Source organism: Pan paniscus, chromosome 19, assembly GCF_029289425.2.
Source record: "Pan paniscus chromosome 19, NHGRI_mPanPan1-v2.0_pri, whole genome shotgun sequence".
NCBI classification, from domain to species: Eukaryota; Metazoa; Chordata; class Mammalia; order Primates; family Hominidae; genus Pan; species Pan paniscus.
The window spans coordinates 73,004,855-73,024,136 of record NC_073268.2 but is presented as its reverse complement, the minus strand read 5'-3'; the positions used below and the strand labels follow the sequence as shown (position 1 = coordinate 73,024,136).

Genomic DNA, 19,282 nt, shown 5'->3' with positions numbered 1-19,282 from the left:
TATATCTATTTTCAAGATGTAGTTCATGGCTGGGCACAGTGGCTCATGCCTGTAATCCCAACACTTTGGAAGGCTGAGGTGGGAGGATTGCTTGAGCCTAGGAGTTCGAGACCAGCCTGCACAATATAGGGAGATCCTCTCTCTACAAAACAGAAACAAAAACAAAAACTATCTGGGCATGGTGGCACATGCCAGTGGTCCCAGCTACTTCGGAGGCTGAGGTGGGAGGATCGCTTGGGCCCAGAGGTCGAGGCTGCAGTGAGCTGTCATCACAATACCGTACTCCAGCTTGAGTGATAGACTGAGACTTTGTCTCCACAACAAAAGAAAGAAAAAAAAAAAGAAAAGATGTAGTTCTTGGCCCTCTTTTCCCCTCTCACTCCCCACATTCTCTTATGCATTCTCAGCATTTAAACAATTATCAGAAATAAGGCTTCAGTTCAAAGGCTGATAAATAGGGATGTGAATCCCACAACTTGGGCTACTCCCCCTGCCCCCACCCCAGTTTATTTTACTTCCTAACCCAGTCTAGATTCCTCAATCTGCATCTCTAGCTCTGTCTTTATTCCTGAGCAATAAGCCTAAACTTCCAACTTCTTGTTTAACACTACGAAAACTTTTAGATTGATATGCCCAATATCTATCTCATTTTCTTCCTACCCAAACCTGAAACTTGGTATTTTTCTTATAGTCATTTCCATATATTCAGTTATAAAAACCAGAAATCTAATTGTAATATGTATTTTCTCTCTCCCCTTTATACTAATCAGTTGTCAAGTATTGATTAATTCTACCTCTAAAATGTCTTTGCATTGTCCTCATCCTGATTCTACCTAGTGCAGGCTTCTAAGCTATTTTCACATTATCTCCAGAGTATCTTTTAAAAATACAGATCTACTCTCTCTCTATTATTTGCTACTTGCTAACCATGCTTTGCACTCTCTCACCTCTTTTCCCTCTGCCTGGAAAGTCCTTTGCTTTTTTAAGGACCAACTCCCGTATCACTTCCTCTGAATCTTCTCAGCCTGATCAGCTAGGGCAGAACTAAGCATACCTGCACCCTGTTCTCTCCCATAACACATTTACAGTCCAGCTTGTGAGGTAAGCATATAAGCTTCTGTTCTGCTCCACAGCCAGCTCCCTTGAGATAAGCACCAGGTCTCTGTATCCCACCACAGAGTGCCGTATCTTGTGCAATGAAGCTGAAACCACTTGCAACTGAGGCACTAACAACATACCTTGGGTTTTCTTAAGTTGTAGTATCCTTTATTTGTTACTTGAACTTTCCATCTAAAAAACAGAAGTCAAAAAAAAAACAGCACGTTTTACAATAAACCCCGTACTCTGGATGTTTGGATAAATGAGGGTTTTCTATTAAAATACCATCTAAAAAAGTAACCACACGTATATGAGCATGCAAATTTAGGGATAAGTACTCAGTGTAACTTATTACTTCGGCTCTTACATAATAAAACAAAACACCAGTATCTGTGTAACTACAACTAGTATAGTCTTTCACATTTAAATTACATGGCACATTTCATCTACACAAGTCTTCACTTGTTAACCAATTATGGCTAAATCTCAAGAAATCTACTTTTTGGGGAAACGTAACTTACCGATCTAGTTTAATTCCATCTGCTTCCATTACATTTCGCAAAACCTGTGCAACTGGAATTTCTCCAGCATAACCTGTACCCCAACCCAATGTATTGGATAGATCATTGCCTGTTCCCAGAGGCAAAACTGCAACTTGTGGAATGTACTTTTCTTGTCCCTAGAATATGGAAGATATGTTTTAGATTTTTCTCTCAGACTATTTGCTGGGTAATAATATTTTGTAAAATTTAATAAGACCAAAACAGTAAGGACACAAATATAACAACTGTATGTTGTTTTGCTAAAGCTTGTGCTAATTGCTTAATCAAAACATCTCATTTTTAACTATTTGAAGCTGGCAATGTCTAATATTCATCTGCATAATAAAAAATATAAAGCAAAAATATTCGATATTAGGTTAGGCATAGTGGCTCACCCATGTAATCCCAGCACTTTGGGAGGCCAAGGTGGGAGGATCGCTTGAGCCCAGGAGTTTGACAGCAGCCCAGGCAACATGGTGAAACCCTGTCTCTACAAAAAATACAAAAATTAGCCAGGCATGGTAGCGCACACCTATAGTCTCAGCAACTTTGTAGGCTGAGGTGGGAGGATGGCTTGAACCTGAGAAATGGAGGTTGCAGTTAGCTGTGTTTGCGCCGCTGCACTCCAGCCTGGGTGACAGTGCGAGACTGTATCTCAAGAAAAACCAACAACAACAACAAAACAACAACAAAACCCATATATATATATATGTATAGTATATTTATCTTAGAAGTCCTTCTGTAGTAGTTCTTAAAGACTAATACCTTAATCTTCATGTCATCAACTGCATCCAGGACCCACCCTACAGTCCCATCCCCTCCACAAACAAGTACTCGAGCTGAATAATATGGGAGAAGAGTACAGAGTTGCAGGGCTTTGATAGGAGGAGTTTTAGTTACATCAAAAACCTAGAAACAAAAGAAAAAGAAAAATTATTTTTATCCAACATTTTCCTTCATCTGTAATGATGATTTCCCTCTAGATGAGTAGAGATACAGTTAAATAACATTACTGGCTACTATGTATTTAACAATATGCCAGGCACCCTGCCAGACTCTTTATATTCATTGTAGCTCATCCCCACACTGACTTTACAAAGCAAGAGTTAGCCTCATTCTATTGGGCTGGAAACTGAGGTGCAGGAAGGTTAAATCGCTTGCCTGTGATTGTCCAGGTAATTAACTGCTGAAATACAAGGCTAGGTGTGGTAACTCTTGCCTATAATCCCAGCACTTTGGGAGGCCAAGGCGGGTGGATCACTTGACGTGAGGAGTTCGAGACCAGCCTGGCCAACATGGTGAAATCCTGTCTCTACTAAAAATACAAAAATTAGCCAGTGTGGTGTTGTGTGCTTGTGATCCTAGCTACTCGGGAGGCTGAGGTAGGAGAATCACTTGAACCTGGGAGGCAGAGGTTGCAGTGAGCCAAGATCATGCCCCTGCACTCCAGCTTCGGCAACAAAGCAAGACTCTGTCTCAAAAAAAAAAAAAAAAGTTATAGTTTATCTACTATACCACATTGCCTCCTTCTTGTTCACATAAACCACAATGTGCTAAGTTCCCCTTTAATTAGTGTTTCATATCTTATACTGGCTTAAAAAAAAATCACCAGTGCAACTTAGCACAAATTTCTGGAAAGCAATTTTGCAATACATAGAAAATGACATAAAAATGCAAGTAACTTTGATTATCCATAATTCTGTCAACGACCCTAGAAAAATATTTTGAAAGACAAAAATGCCTAAAAATATGTATAAAAATATTCACTGTGGCATTATTTATAGTACAATCATAGAGACAGTGTTACCTTTCAACAGTAGAGACTGGATAAATAATGCTATTTCCATTCAATTATTTTAGTCATTAAATATGTAACTATGAGGACTATGTTGAAACAAGGAAAAATATTTATACCATTAAAATTAAAAAAATCAGAATGCAAATTTGTATCTAGATTATTGTTATCGTACTGTTAATATGTAAAGTAAATGCATAGATAATTAATGGAAAGAACAAGAAAAAAGAGAACTGATGTATTTGTATGGAGAAATTGCAAATGATTTTCTCTGTATTTTTTATAATTTTCTTAAGCTGTATAATATTGAGAGTGTAAAAAATACAAATTGGAAGGACAAAGTTATTGCACTTCTAATTGCTACACAATGGGTTATTTTTCTTTAAAATTTTTTTGTATTTTTTTGTTTTTTGGTTAATTTTTCAAAGTAAAATTATATTCAATTTTAACGATCCCTTTTATTTTTAAAACTGAGGTATAATTTACATATAAGATTCACCCATTTGAAGTGAACAAGTCAATAATTTTTATTAAGTTCATTGAATTGCACAACCGCCACCATCATCCAGTTTAGAACATTTTTGTTGCTTCAATAAGATCCCTCAATGTCCATTCACAATCACTCCCCATTTCCAGCCCTAGAACCAATAATCTATTCTCTACCTCTACAGACTTGCCTTTTCTAGACAAGTCACATAAGTGGAGTCGTACAATATAAGGTCCCTTGTATCTGCCTTCTTTCACTTAGTATGTTTTTGAGGTTCATTATTATAATATATACGTATCAGTAGTTTGTTCCTTTTTGTCATTTCATGGTATTCCATCGTAGGGCTACATCACATTTTGTTTATCAACTCATCAGCTGATGAACAGCTGGGCTGTTTGTGCTTTTCGGCTATCATGAATAATGCTGCTGTGAACATTTTCATGCAAATGTTTGTGAGAAATATGTTTTCACTTCCCTTGGGTAGATTCCTAGTAGAGGAACTGCTAGAAGATATAATAAATTTATATTTATCTTTTTAAGAAACTGCCAAGATGTCTTCTAAAGAGGTTGTACCATTTTATATTCCCACCACAAGAGCTCCTGTTTATCCACATATTTAAATGGCTGATCTTTTTGTAATTATTATTCTTTCCTATGATCAGGTGATTAGTGACTTGAAGCATTAATAATCATTGCATTTTGGGGAAAATGAAAACATTAATATAAAAAGTTTTTTTCTTTAGTTACCTGGACTGGATTCAACAAGATCCTAAATTCTCCCAACAGTCCTTCTCCCATATTAGTTCCACTACGAGAGTTGGCCAGGATTATTAATGGGGTCCACTGCTTTCCAAGCTTAGAGGCTAGCTAAAAAAAATTGCCATGAGTGAAAAGGTTTAGTATCTTAAAGATGAAAAGCACATTTTCCATGCCTTGAGAACAATGGTGCTATAATTTGCTGAAATAAAAACTATACTAGTTCTCTCAATTCAATATAAAAATCAAAGAATTCTAAGAATAGAAGGAACCTCAGAAATTAACTAATTTAAGCTCCCATTCAATGTTTAATTCTCTTCTACATTATTCTAGATAAGTCATCCAGCATATGCTCGGACACTCACATAAGGAACTCACTAGTATATGCAGCCCATTACACTGCTACATCAAATTATTAGAAAGTTTGGACTTAAACTGAGTTGAAAATCTGTCTTTCTATAACTTTCAACCATTCACAGAATAGACACTGATTTTTTTCTCTGACCTTTCACCTTAATTTTCCTTTACTGGATGTATTCTGGTGTGTTTTGCAAGGTTTTATTTCTTTTTTTAAAATGGGGTACTCAGATTAAAAAATCTGGACTTCTAATAGCTCAAAGTCAAATGAAATTAGTACTTTTCACAATGTAACCATTTCGTCTTCCCCTCTCCTTGTAGATGTAACCATTAACGAAGTTATTCTGTAGTTTTACTTAGAGATTCTCCTCTCTTGTGATCTCAGGTTGAACTCAGATAAATAAGAGATTGTACATTTAAAAAAACTGTCAAAACAATATTGTTTGAAAAATTTAAAATGTCCCTTTCCTTGCAGGAATATTGACAAAGGTGGCATGTAATCATAAAATCTTAATTTGAAAAAGGTACAATTTTAAAATAAAATAGTTCAATTATTTTGGTATATCCAATTAGAAAATAAATCCATAAATTTTTATAATGTTTCCTTAAGAGCTACATAAAGACTGAGAGATTCAGTAAGTTACATCAATTTCATACACATATCTACATCTATAAACTGTTAACAGGTTTAGTGTTCACCATTATTTGTGGGAGCATTTAATGTGCAACATAAACTTATCTCTAGGGACCCTGTATAAAGTTCAAAATAGAAAAATATTTTTAGAAAAAGGTGTGAGGAAAATCTATTTTCTTTTCACTGACAATAATCATGAATCCCAAAACTGACTGTTCATCAGAATCTTCTGAGGACCTTAAAAAAAAAGATGAATTCCTGGACTTACCCTATACCCACTAAATCAAATATGGCAATGAAGGTACTACTCAGAAATCTGTATTTTTAAAAAGCTCCCTAAATCATTCAGATGCAGGCAATGATTTAGAAACCACTAATATAACATTTCCAATTTCCTTTTAGACATGAAAGAACTCAAGAGCCAAAATTTTTGACCCATCTCTAGGAACTAGGTAGGATTTTATGGCTTACCATAATGGCATTTTATTTCTCTCCTTGGTCTTGATCTGTTATTTAAGTTTATTTTATTCCTGGCACCAATTCTTCTTACATACTGTCTTAACTATCTCAAACAATGAGTTAAGCAGCTTTTTAAAAATCAATCATATAAGAGAAATAAACTCTAATTACCACTTCATAATCTGTTTTTTTGTCTTTACGCATCTGATTAATGGAGGTTAAATAACTTGGTGGAATGATTAGGTTTTTGAATTCTCCAAAATCACATTTTTCATTCTTTAAGCTATTTTTCATGCACTCATCATGCACTGTTTTCTGGCACCAAATGCACCTGAGGGAAGGAAGAAACAAGCATTAACTAATTTTAAACCATAATCTCAATGATAACCCACAAAACAATCATTTTTGTTAAAAAATAAAACATAATTTTATCACTACTTACCATAACATTTGGCAAATAAAATATATGCACTATCTGCACAGTGAAATGGAGCAATAAAGTTTGAACATATTTGGCAGTTTAATCTAACAGCATTTTTTTTTTTTTTTGAGACAGGGTCTCACTCTGTCCACCAGACTGGAGTGCAGTGGCATGATCTCAGCTCACCACAACCTCTGCCTCCCAGGCTCAAGTGACTCTTCTGCCTAGTCTCCCAAGTAGCTGGGATTACAAGTTCGTGCTACTACCGCCTGGGTAATTTTTATATTCTTAGTAGAGATGGGGTTTCACTATGTTGACCAGGCTGGTCTTGACCTCCAGACCTCATATGATCCACCCACCTTGGCCTCCCATAAGTGCTGGGATTGCTGGAGTGAGCCACTGTGCCCCGCCTAACAGCATTTCTTAAAATGTGGGCCCCAAGATCCATTCAGGGCATCTGTGAGGTTAAAATTTTAATAATAACACTAAAGAGTTATTTCACCCTCATCCTCTCAAAAGCGTACAGTGGAATTTTCCAGAAGCTTTATGACATGTGCTATGACAACAGAAGCAAATATGATACTCTAGCTGAACAATAAGTGAAAGAAATGTGCAAAAATTTAAAACAATGTAACTCTCCTCACTAAATTTTCATAAAAATCATTTGTTACTATTTTAAAAATATTTTTAAAATTTATCAGTTTTAATTTATGACATGGTAAATATCAATAGCTATGATCCACATAAACAAAAGCTGATCTAAAATGATAGTTTTATATATATTTGTGCTTTGGCTGAAATGTAGGTTCATGAGGCCTAAAGTCCTTGCTGTTTAAATGCCCCACTGACATGGACCCTTGAAGAGTTCCTGAGGGTCCAGCTTGAAAATCTCTTAACCTGTAAATATAAGTACAACCGTGCATTTCTTTTTGTCAGTTAATACGAAAATAATTCATATGCTTGCTTTTGAAATAGATGTAAGAACATATGCATTCAGATTTGCAACTATGTTTGGACCCAATTGGTAAAACAAGCAGAGAACAGAGCTGGTAAAGGTCCTGGGTTTCTATTATTAATTTGCTAAGTATTTAATCCACTCACAGATAAGGCAGATCTGACTGAAGAGATAAAGCAGGCCACCAGAAAAGAATGGTTATAATTAAATGAATATAAAAAAGAAAAGAGGATAAACATTCTTTCACCCAGAGGTCCTCTGTTGACCTTCTATTTTAAGCTGTTTTTTCCTTTTGGATATTCAGATTTGTCAAGTACTTAGTGCTGTATACTCGAGTCCTATTTACTGCTAAAAGCAAGAGTTCTCTGCATAATCTGTTACAGAGAAAACTGAAATAATTTGCATAATCACATTTGTTAATTTTAAACTCAACTTGAGAAACTATAATAGACTGGTTATGTGGCTGAAGTATAATATCTTTACTTATTGGTCTACCATAACTTTAAAATAGTATATCACCATCAAAAGCAATCAGAAAGGATACCCACTGAATTATTTCATAATGGTTTCCTCTGGGAAGAAAAGTAGGACTGAGGAATGGGAAGAATATTAAGTTTTTAGTCTATGTTTTTTTGTATGTATTCCTTGAGATCCTAAAAACCAGAATATAAACATGAACTACTTGTATAAATTTTAAAAATTATTTTAAATACTAGCTTATAAAAATTTAAAAATACAAAAAGGCATAAAATAAAAATCATCCAGAGAGTCACTCTTAACTTTTGGACTTATTTATTCTCAGTTTTATAGTGTATACGTTTCTTTTTCAGCTTAGAAGTATGATGTATATATATATATCTGGATAATGCTTTTCTACATTGTATCATAAACTTTTTTGTATATCATTCAATTTTTTTAAAACATGGTTTGTAAAGAATGTATATTATTACATCATGTGAATATCATATAATTTATCTGACCCTGTCTCAAAAAACAAGAAAAATGAACAAAAATTAGCTTGGCGTGGTAACGTGTGCCTGTAGTCCCAGCTACCAGTGAGGCTGAGGTGGGAGGATCACTTGAACCCGGGAAAGGGTGCTGCTGCACTCCAGCCTGGGCATCAGAGTGAGATTCCATCTCAAAAAACAAAACAAAACAAAACGAAAAAAACCTGACCCCTTTTCTGTTTTTTAAAAAAGACATTTAGTTTATTTTTGAAAATATAAATAACATGGGTAAATGAATGAGATTATTTCTTTGCAATCTCAGAAGTTACTGAATCAAAGGGCATGCATTTTCCCAAGGTTCTGGATGTTTGTCCAATATGCTTGTTACAAGTGCATGAAAGTGCCCATCATAACTAACACTTATTAATATCGCTCATTAGTACTTAATTTTTCTTTGATAATTTGATAGAAAAAGGTATCCTATTGTTTTAATCTGGAAGTCTGATTAGTAGGTAAAACTGAGTTTTTCAGCCCCCTTTTGTGAATTCACTCATGTTCCATATTCATCTTTCACTAGGTTTTAATAATTGCATGTGATTTTATTTATCTAGAATATCAACCTTTTTCTGGCATATTTATTGCAAACATGCTTCAGTGTTCTTTAAAATTGTCTTTTTAATCTACTTGAGTTTTTAAAATATATATATACAGATATGTATTTCCGTTTGTAGTTGGCTTAAATGCTGTTTCATCAAAAAAAAAAAATTTTTTTTTTTGAGACAGAGTATCACTCTGTTGCCTAGGCTTGGAGTGCAGTGGCGCAATCTCGGCTCACTGTAACCTCCACGTACTGGGTTCAAGTGATTCTCCTGCCTCAGCCTCCTGAGCAGCTCGGACTACAGGTGCATGCCACCACGCCCAGCTAATTTTTGTATTTTTAGTAGAGACGGGGTTTCACCATATCGGTCAGGCTGGTCTCAAAAACTCCCGACCTCATCAGTCTGCCTCGGCCTCCCAAAGTGCTGGGATTACAGGTGTGAGCCACCGAGTCTGGCCACTATGTTGCTCACACTGGCCTGAACTCCTGGGCTCAAGTGATCCTGCCTCAGTCTCCTGAGTAGCTAGGCTATAGGTACCTAATTAAATGCTGTTATGCTTTAAAGTCTTTTACCATTTCCTAGATATTCACCTATAGTTATTTGCCCACCCCCACCCCAGTTCAGTTGTCATAGTTACATCTTTAATTCAGTGCTTCTTAACCTTCTGGGGCTATAGATTCCATTCAGAATCTCATGGAAGTGTTGGGCTTTTCCATCCTCTGTATTGGCTGGACGCAGTGGGGCATGCGTATAATCCCAGGATTTGGGAGGCCAGGTGGGTGGATCACCTGAGGTCAGAAGTTTGAGACCAGCCTGAGTAATGTGGTGAAACCCTGTCTCTCCTGAAAATATAAAAAAAATTAGCCAGGTGTGGTGGTGCATGCCTGTAATCCCAGCTACTCGGGAGGCTGAGGCGGGTGAATCACTTGAGCCTGGGAGGTAGAGGTAGCAGTGAGCCAAGATCATGTCACTGCACTGCAACCTGAGCGACAGAGTGAGACTGTCTCAAACAACAACAACAACAACAACAACAACAACAAAACAAACTACTGCATTAATCTACCCATAATAAATGTGGTGTATTATGAAGAGTTAACCTTCTCCCCTCACCCAAAGAGCACTTGTCCTAACACGATTCATAAAACCATCTTTTCTATTCCCAATAATTTGTGACAGAACAGTTATCATTTATTAAATTCTCATAAATTTCAGAAAAGATTATTATTATTACTATTATTTTTTGAGATGGAGTTTCGCTCTTGTTGCCCAGACTGGAGTGCAATGGCGCGATCTCGGCTCACGGCAACCTCCGCCTCCTGGGTTCAAGCAATTCTCCTGCCTCAGCCTCCCGAGTAGCTAGGATTACAGGCATGCGCCACCACACTTGGCTAATTTTGTATTTTTAGTAGAGATGGGGTTTCTCCATATTGGTCAGGCTGGTCTCGAACTCTGCCCGCCTTAGCCTCCCAAAGTGCTGGGATTACAGGCATGAGCCACTGCGCTCAGCCCAGAAAAGATTATTTTAACCAAGATAATAGCTATTATGAGCCTTTGCTCTATAAAGGTACAGCTAAAATGCTTACTAGGGCCAGGCATGGTGGCTTACGCCTGTAATCCCAGCACTTTGGGAGGCCAAGATGGGAGGGTTGCTTGAGCCCAGGAATTTGAGACCAGCCTGGGCAATATGGTGATACTCCTATCTCTACAAAAAAGAAAAAAAAAAATATCAGGCATGGTGGTGCATGTCTGTAGTCCCAGCTACTTGGAAGCCTGAGGTGGGAGGATTGCTGCAGTAAGCCATAATCTTGCCACCGTCTTCCAGCCTAGGCAATATAGAGTAAGACCCTGTCTCAAAAAACAAAATAAAATAAAATGCTAATTACTCAGTATTACATTCTTCTTTAGAAATACCATATTCAAACCTGAATCCTATTCTCTTTACATATGTTGTAATTGGTATTTAACAACCTAGATTTCAAACTCACTGGGAAGATAAGACATTACTAAAATGTCTTGATATTTCAGCTTTAGCATCATGTCATTGGGTAACAGCTTATCATCTTTTTTCTTTTTATTTTGAAAAATTCCAAACTTTCAGAGAAATCAAAAGGATAGCAAAATGAATACCCTAAGCCCACCCTTCACGCTGATTCTTAATGACATTTTCTCCCACAATATTCTCTTTCCATATAAATTCATATTTTTTGAATCATTTGAAAGTAAACTGCAGACAGTATGAGATCTCACCCTTCAATATTTCAGCAAATATATTCTAAAAGCAAGAATAGTTTACTTGCTTTTTAAAATATTTTACTTAAAAATATTTTTTACAGGTATGCCTACCACCTACATTCTACCATTAACATCTTTCTGTAATTGCTTTGTCACATTTCTATCCATTAATTCATCTTATTTTTAGTACATTTCCAAGTAAACTGAAGACATCAGAATACTTCCTAAATACATCAGCAAATAGGCTTATCACTACCTAGAATTCATGATGTTTTTTCCTTTTCATGTAAAATTTACATACAATGAAACGTACGTATATACTTCCTGAGTTTTGATAAATGAACATACGTAACTAAAACCCTTATCAAGATATAGAACATTACTCTAGAAAGTTCCTTCATATGAAAATATGGAATGCCTCATGAATTTATATGCCGTTCTTGTGCAGTAGTATTTATAGTAAAAAAAAAAAAAAAAAAAGGTTTAACAAGGCTTGTTTTCTCTAAAAAATTACCTGTTCACAATAGCTCTCTTTTTTAGTGTGCTGAAGGAGGCATCTGAATTATACATAAAGTTGAGATGGTCATTTATGAGATTCACTAGAACAGGGTTCTGCAAACTGCAAATATGTCTGCCATCTGATTTTGTGAATGAAGTTTTACTGGAACACAGGTAAGCTCATTCATTTATGTATTGTCCATGGCTGGTTTTGCACTGCAACTATGGCAGAGTTAAGTAATTATGACAGACGAAATGGTTGGGAAAGCCGAAAATTCTTTTGGCTCTTTACTGTAAGTTTGCCCACCTCTGCTCTAGAAGATGATTTGGTATCTTTCACTGTTTCAGATAATTAATGAAATGAATAAACACACACCAATAGAATACAGAAACAAAATTTATGATCAAAGCTGAGACTAGTTACACTGAGGCCAATGTAACTGCCTTCTGAGAGTCGGCAGCTTTGTTTTACTAATCACAGTAATTGTGTGTGAGGCGTGGGGTAGATGTAATGAATAAAAAGTCCTATAAATTAAAAAGCACTTTAAGTTCTTTTTCTCTTAATGAGATAGAACACTACAAGAAACAAAGGTTCACTTAATAAATATATTGAATATGTAAAAATATAACCTAATTCCCTATTTTAGTCAGAGGAGAGATAAGAAGAAGAAAAAGAAGATGTAGTAGTTGAGGGTAGAAACAGGAGCACACAAAAAGAAAAAATCTACAGACAAAGTAGACTCTAGCAGTGTCTAGAACAAAAATAGATGCTCAATAAGTATAATGACCGAATGAGTATAAATTAAAGGGCCTTTCTCACTTATTCTGCAGGCTTTAAACTCAGTCATCATCTCTCATTAGTGTCCTTTGAAATGCTAACTTGTCTGCAGAGTTCACTCACTTCCCTAAGAATGAGATGCAGACAGGGAAGGAGCTCTCCTCAGGGCTAGATAAAATCCAGAGGACTGTCTGGTCTGTGTTTAAAGGTTCTAAGTAGCTATTTATTTTGTTTCTCCTTCCAAAATATCTCATTCCTACAGAAGGTCACAGGAGACTGTAATCCTGTATACAATTATTGGCCAACACAAATCAGTTCAGAACACTGTAGAATATGTACAACTTCAGGACACTGTGGTCTCTTCTCTTGGGAATAATAAACATCTCCTAAATTACACAGAGACAATTTCTATTATGGGGTAAGGGGTTACTCTGTAAAAATGCACTAATGAAGAAAAGAAGATTTATTATCACAAAGATTCAGTGTGCTCAATGGGAGGATACAAAATTAAGAGACAGAGGTGCATGTTTTTAAAGATATGTAAATATAGCAGTGGTTCTCCATCTTTAGAAGGACCTGTAGGGCCTGTTAAAACCAAGACTGCTGATGTCCAGCCCAAGTTTCTGATTTAGTAGGTCTGGGGTTGGGCTAGGGTTGCCAGAAAAAAAACAAAAAAAACAAAAACGGCAATGCCTAGTTGAATTTGAATTTCAGAGAAACTTTTTATGTTCCAAATTCTGCAATATTTTATTTTTATCTGCTAAATCTAGCAACCCTAGAATTTGCATTTCTAACAGATTTTGAAGAGATGCTGATGCTGCTGGTCTAGGGACCTTACTTTGAGAACCACTGAGATATAGGATATTACGTTATCACCAAAAAGGAAAAACTGGGGGAGGAGGGAAGCTGAGTAGATCAGGTAAGAGTTCCTGAAGGAAAGGACAAGGACACGGGATGGGTCTTTAAGGGTGCCTAGAAGCTAGCCAGAAGAATATTGAGAGGAAAGCTTTGAGCAAAGGGGCAGAAATGTCAGAAAATGCCTGACATTTTAAGGAAATTACAAGAAGCTTGGTGTTGCTGGTGCATAAAGTCTAATGCAGGTGGTGGTAGATAAAACTAGAAGGACAGAGGCCAGAAAGTACTAGGACCTTATGTACCCTGTGAAAAAGCACTTAGGGGTTTACACTGTAAAACAGTCAGCTTACCCGATGGGGAGCAATTTAAAGGATTTTAAGCAGAGCAGGGACTTGATCAGATTTGCATTTTTAGAAAGATCATTTGGGTGGAGGATCAGAAGCATGATTATGTGTTCAAGAGTATTTGAAATACTGTTATTTACGGAAACCATTTTTAATATAATTCTGCACAGACACGGACTGCTGGAGGCTACACCAGAGAAGGGAAGGAAATAGAACAATACTCAATTCATTATGAAATTTATTTAAAGTCCCTGCTACTTGGCTCTCACTGATGCCAGAAGGACAGCATTTAATTTTTAAAGATACCAAATAAAAATGCATGGTTACAAAACTTTGTAGTTGTCTAGAATACATTATCTTGAACATTTATTCTTAAGCCTCTTTGATAATGTGTAAAATTATTTAAAATAAGACTTAAAAACAGGTATTGACATTATAATAGCGTTCATGCTAATGAAAGAATTTCTACAAAAAAAATTAAAAAAATTAAAAAGCAGCTTCCTATTTACTGCCTATTTCATTTCTTAAGCATGTTTATGCGCCTTTCTACTTGTCAGAAATAAAACCCATTACAATGAAGATGTCCAGACTTAAGGCTCAAAGGAGGCTAAGTGTTAGTCCAGAGCTGGAAATCCTGAAGGCCAGTCCTATTTTACCAGAGTGGACCTAACGGGCTTTAATTTTCTCAACTGTGAACTGAGTTAGAATAGATCATTTGCAAAGCAGCATTCTCCTTTACCAATTTCCAACATCAGCAAAGGACATCTTCACCTATTTTCAAACAATATTTAAGGACAAAAATGTGTTGTCCAGTGTGTATATAAAAGACATTAAAATATTCTTGGCTTAATCAAGGTCACTTATCTAAGATTCTACATGTCCCGAAAGACCAAGCGTCAAAAGGAATATTCCTTTCAGTGTTCTTTTTGAGTATATTTCGCTATGGTACCAACAGCTATATTAGCAAAAGACATAAAAGTGCTGCCTTGGAATGACACTTATTTTCACTGCACATTCATAGTACAAAACCTGTGACCCATCAGTTTTGCGGCTGAAGGGAAAAGTTAATTTGTCCATATTTCATTTTTCCTTATTTAAAATAAGGAGATAATCGATAGGAACAAAAGCTAAAATATACAGTGGCCATGAAGCAGGCACCACTTAGAAACCTCTGTATTAACGTTAGGAGCCAAGTTTTATTACCCAAAAGGGCAGGCTGGCTGAGGACTGGAGGCTGGATGCATCGTCTCGGCAAATGACTACTGCAAAGCTGCCACGCTTGCACAAACTCAGGGATGTTTATTTATTAGCTTGCTTCCTCAAAATGAGTTTAGGTCATCAGCAGAGATTAAAGCAGGCCTCTACACCACTCTATGAAATCCTGATTCCCACGGCGCATTCTGGGACAGTGAGTGTCCACGAAGACCATACCTGTAATCGCAAAGCTTGGGTTGACAGCCACACTGCTGCTTGCAAACCATACAGTAACTGCACAGGGGCACGTTGCCCCGGATCCAGTGGTGGGGCATGGCGTCCAGGACCTTGGTGTCATTCTTGAGCATAATCTCCTTGCACTGGAAGCGCTTGTCGGCCTTCCTGAGGCAGCCCTCGTCCACGCGGAGCCCGCAGCAGTCGCAGAAGGCGCCCTGCAGAATGTGCTGCGCGCACACGCAGCAGTAGGTGGGCTGGCTGAACAGGTCCGTGTCGCGCCACCCGTGCTTGCTCTTGCGGAAGATGTCCCTGCGGTGCAGCTGCCGGCGCGACCGCTGGAGGCTACACCAGAAGGTGATGAACACCGGCAGCAGGACCGAGCACAGCGTCCACAAGATCAGGTACCCATCCGCAAACAGGCCCTCGGAGGGCGAGCCCGGCGCCGGCCGCCTCTCCGCTTCCATCTTCTCCAAGGACGATACCTAACCAGAAAAGAAACAGGCGGTGCACCCCGAGCTCGCCATCCCTTCCCCGCCCCCTTCCTGCCTTTCCGGGGCCAAACCGGGCGCCCTCAGTGAAGGTGGCTCCGCTCTCCCGAGGGCGGGACTGCGCCCCGTCCCCCCGTCTCCCGGGACCTGCCGCGCCGAGAAGGCGACGTCCAACCATCACGCTCTAGTCCCCACTCCCCAACCCGCCCCACGTCGGGAGCGCGTCCAGGAGCCCAAGGCGGCTGCTGCTGCCGCCGCCGCCTCACCTCGCCGCCGGTCTGACCCACGGAAGGGCGCAACACACAGGGGCAAGCTGCCCTCCACCGAAAAGCCGGGCGTTCAGGCCAGGCAACGCCGGTCGGCGCCCGTAACCGTCGGCCCAGGCCTGGCACTCGCCTCTGGGGCGCCGTCTCCTCCCGGGCCCCACCCGCTCCCACGCGCGGCCCGGCGCCCTAGCCCCTCTCGGGAGGCCTCCGGAGACCTGTGCCGCGCCGGTCCTCGAAGCCCTACCTCGCGCGGGTGGAGGCGCGGCTCCTGGCCAGCAGGCCTTGGCCGCCTCGCGCAGGAGGAGAACGACGCTGGGCCGCGAGCAGGGATGAAGCCGGGCGGGGGAAACGCTTAAGGCTCCAGCCGCACGCACGCCGATCCGGCGCGCGAGGCCGCGAGCTGGAGGCGGGGCCTGTGGCGGCGAGCACCGTGTCTGGGCGGAGCCAGGGCTGACGGGCGGGGCGGAGGTGTGAGGTGGGAGGGGAGACGGACCGGCCTGAGGGGGCGGGGCCGTGGAGGAGGCTGGAGACGGATGGAAGGGGCAGGGCACTGCGGCTGGGGGCGGGGCCTAGGGGAAGGGGGCGGAGTAACAGTGGGGCGTTTGAGACGGTGGAGGGTTGAATGCCAAAACTTCCTAATTGTAGAAAATTCTGGAGCGCCGCCGGCGGGGCAGGGCCACTAGCATCCTCCTCGCAGCACCGTGCCGCGCGGGACCCAGGGGCCGCGCTCACGCCCGCCGCTCGGCGCGGACACGAGTGCCCCCGACTTGAGCCGAACCTCTAGCCGATGCCGGCGCCGCCGCCGCCGGGGATGCGTAAGCCGACTGGGAAGCGAGGGGGGAGGCGGCCTGCGCGGCGTCGCCCGACCTGGCCGCGGCGGGCTGAGGTAGGTGTGGCGGCCGCAGTAACGCAAACCTGAGGGCTCCTCCGCTGCGGAGCGGCGGGCGGGCGCGGAGGCCGAGGGCGAGCGGGGCAGCCGCCCGCTCGTCGCCGCTGACCCGGAGCCCGGCCGCGGTTTCCGCCCCCTGCCGTGGCGGGCGGGCCTCCCCTGCGCTACCCCGCCGCCCGCGCCCGCCAGCGCCCGAGGCCGGGGAGAAAGGGGAGCAGCGGGAGCCGGGGACTACCGGAGATGGGAGCACGCCTCCTGCTGCTGTCGTCCAGCCCCAGGTTCCGGAGGAATGCTCGCTCCCCGCTGGAGTCCTACGGGCCCAACACGGACCTGAGCCGCGACCACGCGGGCTGCAGCCTGCAGCACATCAGCGACCCGGAGAACGCGGACGCGGAAGCACCGCTGCTCAGCACCCCCGAAGAAACACGGAATCCAGAGAGGCACAGGCACCGCCCCGGCGCGCACAGCTGCACTCAGCGGCTTCCTTCCTGCTACATGCATACATAGGAATGGGAGCCGAGGACCACTTGTTGCTTGCGGACTTCCTCTAGCATAAAAGATGGAAAGAAAACACACACCGAAGCAAGGGACCAAAGGAACAGAAAAGAAACGCAGAGATCATAGGAAAACTGCAAAGAAATACCTGATAATATCTTCCAAACGATTAGAGAAGACAAATTCATTAAGAATACACATATAGATGTATATATACGTGTATGTGTGTATGTATATATTGTTATGTGTGCATATATATGCATGTGTATGTGCGTATATTTGTATTAACTGTAGAAAATAAAGCTAGACACTAGTAAAAGTGGTAAAGCAGATTTTAATAATATACTATTGTAATAGGGAAGAAGGTACCTCGTGAACGGAACTGAACTTTGTGCAGAAGTGACTGGGTGTTTAAGAGGGAGGAGGAGGGAGTGTGAAGGGGATGAGCAGGAACTCAGTAGTCAGGAAAGTGAAACTTGTGAAGGGTAGGTCAGTGTAAGTAAGGTTAGGCGACAGTGCCTGTTAGATGGCTGTTATGGGAGTCAGGGTCCTATCCTCCCACAGTAACTGGGAGATAGGCCCTTTGCTTCCTGGTGATTGCATGTTGAAGGAATGGCTTTCAGGTTCTTGAGAAGGATACTCCTGATGTGTAGGAGACATTACATCCCAGAGAGACAGAGGAAGGATTCACAATTGTTTAGTTTGTTGTTGTTGTTAACTCTTTAAGAAAGGGACATCAGGGGCTGCTTGTAAGGTGTTGGCAATAGCCAACAGTGAGTTATTTTGGCAGCTTTCCCAGGCAGACACTTTAGGGGGTCTGGGGTCATCCTATGGATGCAGCTTTGAGCAGTTAACAACTATGTGTTTAGGCCGGGCGCTGTGGCTCATGCCTGTAACCCCAACACCTTGGGAGGCCGAGGCAGGTGCATCACGGGGTCAGGAATTCAAGATCAGCCTGGTCAAGATGGTGAAACCCCGTCTCTACTAAAAATACAAAAAATTAGCTGGGCGTCGTGGTGAGTGCCTGTAGTCCCAGCTTCTTGGGAGGCTTGAGGCAGAGAATTGCTTAACCCAGGAGGCGGAGGTTGCAGTGAGCTGAGATCGCACCAATGTATTCCAGCCGGGGCGACAGAGCGAAACTCCGTCTCAAAAAAAAAAAAGAAAAACTGTGTGTTTAAGCGTTTTGATACAGGGGGAAGGATGGACCCGATCCTTTTTGCTGAAGTCTGCAGATTTCATAGGCCAAGGTGGAGGCCTAGTTGAAAAGGGGGCTCAGGGAAGCCTGGCTAGAGCTTGGTCAAGGAGGGGATCTTCATCAGTCGTACGTATGTACATGGCACGTGGACCTGCATAGACATGTGTTTGGTGGAGGCTGTCTTATAAGGATTCTGCACAACTCAAGTCCCCTAATGGGAACAGACTTGGGGAGGTCACTCTTGAGGGTTTTTGTGGTATTGTGGCTACTGGGAGACCTGAGGAGGGTTCTGGTCACTAGCAGACTCATTTCATTCACCCCTTGGAATCTGCCCAGGACTTGGACTTCTGTGTAATAGTAACTTCACGCCCCAATGATCCTCCACGTTCCTTGCTGATGCTGTGATTGCTCCTCCAAGTTCTCCACCTATGTCCATCTGAGCACTTGGTATTTCTACTCTAGTGTCAAAAGGTCCTGCTCCCAAGTCTCCTCCCAAACATTTATTCCAATTTATCATCCAGATGGCATCTGGATGCCTTTGCCATCCCTCTCTGTTCCAGCAAAGGACACCACCCTTCAGGGAGATGCTCACAGTGGACTCCTTGTCCTCATCCTGACTCCCCTTTTCTCTGGCACCCGCAGGCCTCAGTGAGTCTCTCGGTCTCTGGCAGTAGCACAGGTCCTGGACTCGAGCCCATCTCTCCATCCCCCCCTCCACCATCCCCCCTCCACTACTCCCCTGGTCCAGCTGTCACCATTCT

At 41.3% G+C, this 19,282-nt stretch overlaps 2 protein-coding genes across 13 annotated transcripts in view; one reads left to right on the top strand and one right to left on the bottom strand.

Moving 5' to 3' along the window:
* The window catches only part of DGKE (diacylglycerol kinase epsilon), a 54,227-nt gene extending 37,849 nt beyond the window's left edge, over positions 1-16,378 (bottom strand). For 4 of the 7 annotated variants that reach the window (XM_055102150.2, XM_034942521.3, XM_034942520.3 and 1 more), the window contains exons 1-7: positions 16,187-16,378; positions 15,189-15,670; positions 6,300-6,459; positions 4,670-4,789; positions 2,406-2,549; positions 1,620-1,777; positions 1,239-1,290 (exon numbers count right to left, since the gene is read on the bottom strand). In XM_055102150.2, the coding sequence (XP_054958125.1) occupies positions 1,239-1,290; positions 1,620-1,777; positions 2,406-2,549; positions 4,670-4,789; positions 6,300-6,459; positions 15,189-15,652 (1,098 nt within the window). In that variant the 5' untranslated portion in view covers positions 15,653-15,670; positions 16,187-16,378. Of the gene's footprint in view, positions 1-1,238; positions 1,291-1,619; positions 1,778-2,405; positions 2,550-4,669; positions 4,790-6,299; positions 6,460-15,188; positions 15,671-15,942 lie in introns of all 7 variants that reach the window. The other 3 variants (XM_055102154.2, XM_055102152.2, XM_055102151.2) reach the window with 3 other exon arrangements.
* Positions 15,455-19,282, top strand: part of C19H17orf67 (chromosome 19 C17orf67 homolog) — a 43,771-nt gene continuing 39,943 nt past the window's right edge. For 2 of the 6 annotated variants that reach the window (XM_063598778.1, XM_034942524.3), the window contains exon 1: positions 16,696-16,828. Coding sequence is in view for 1 of the 6 variants with exons in the window: in XM_034942523.3 (XP_034798414.2) it covers positions 16,730-16,828; positions 17,104-17,382 (378 nt within the window). In the remaining 5 variants the exon portion in view is untranslated. Of the gene's footprint in view, positions 15,590-16,587; positions 17,654-19,282 lie in introns of those variants that run through there. The other 4 variants (XR_010110573.1, XM_034942523.3, XM_008970605.3 and 1 more) reach the window with 4 other exon arrangements.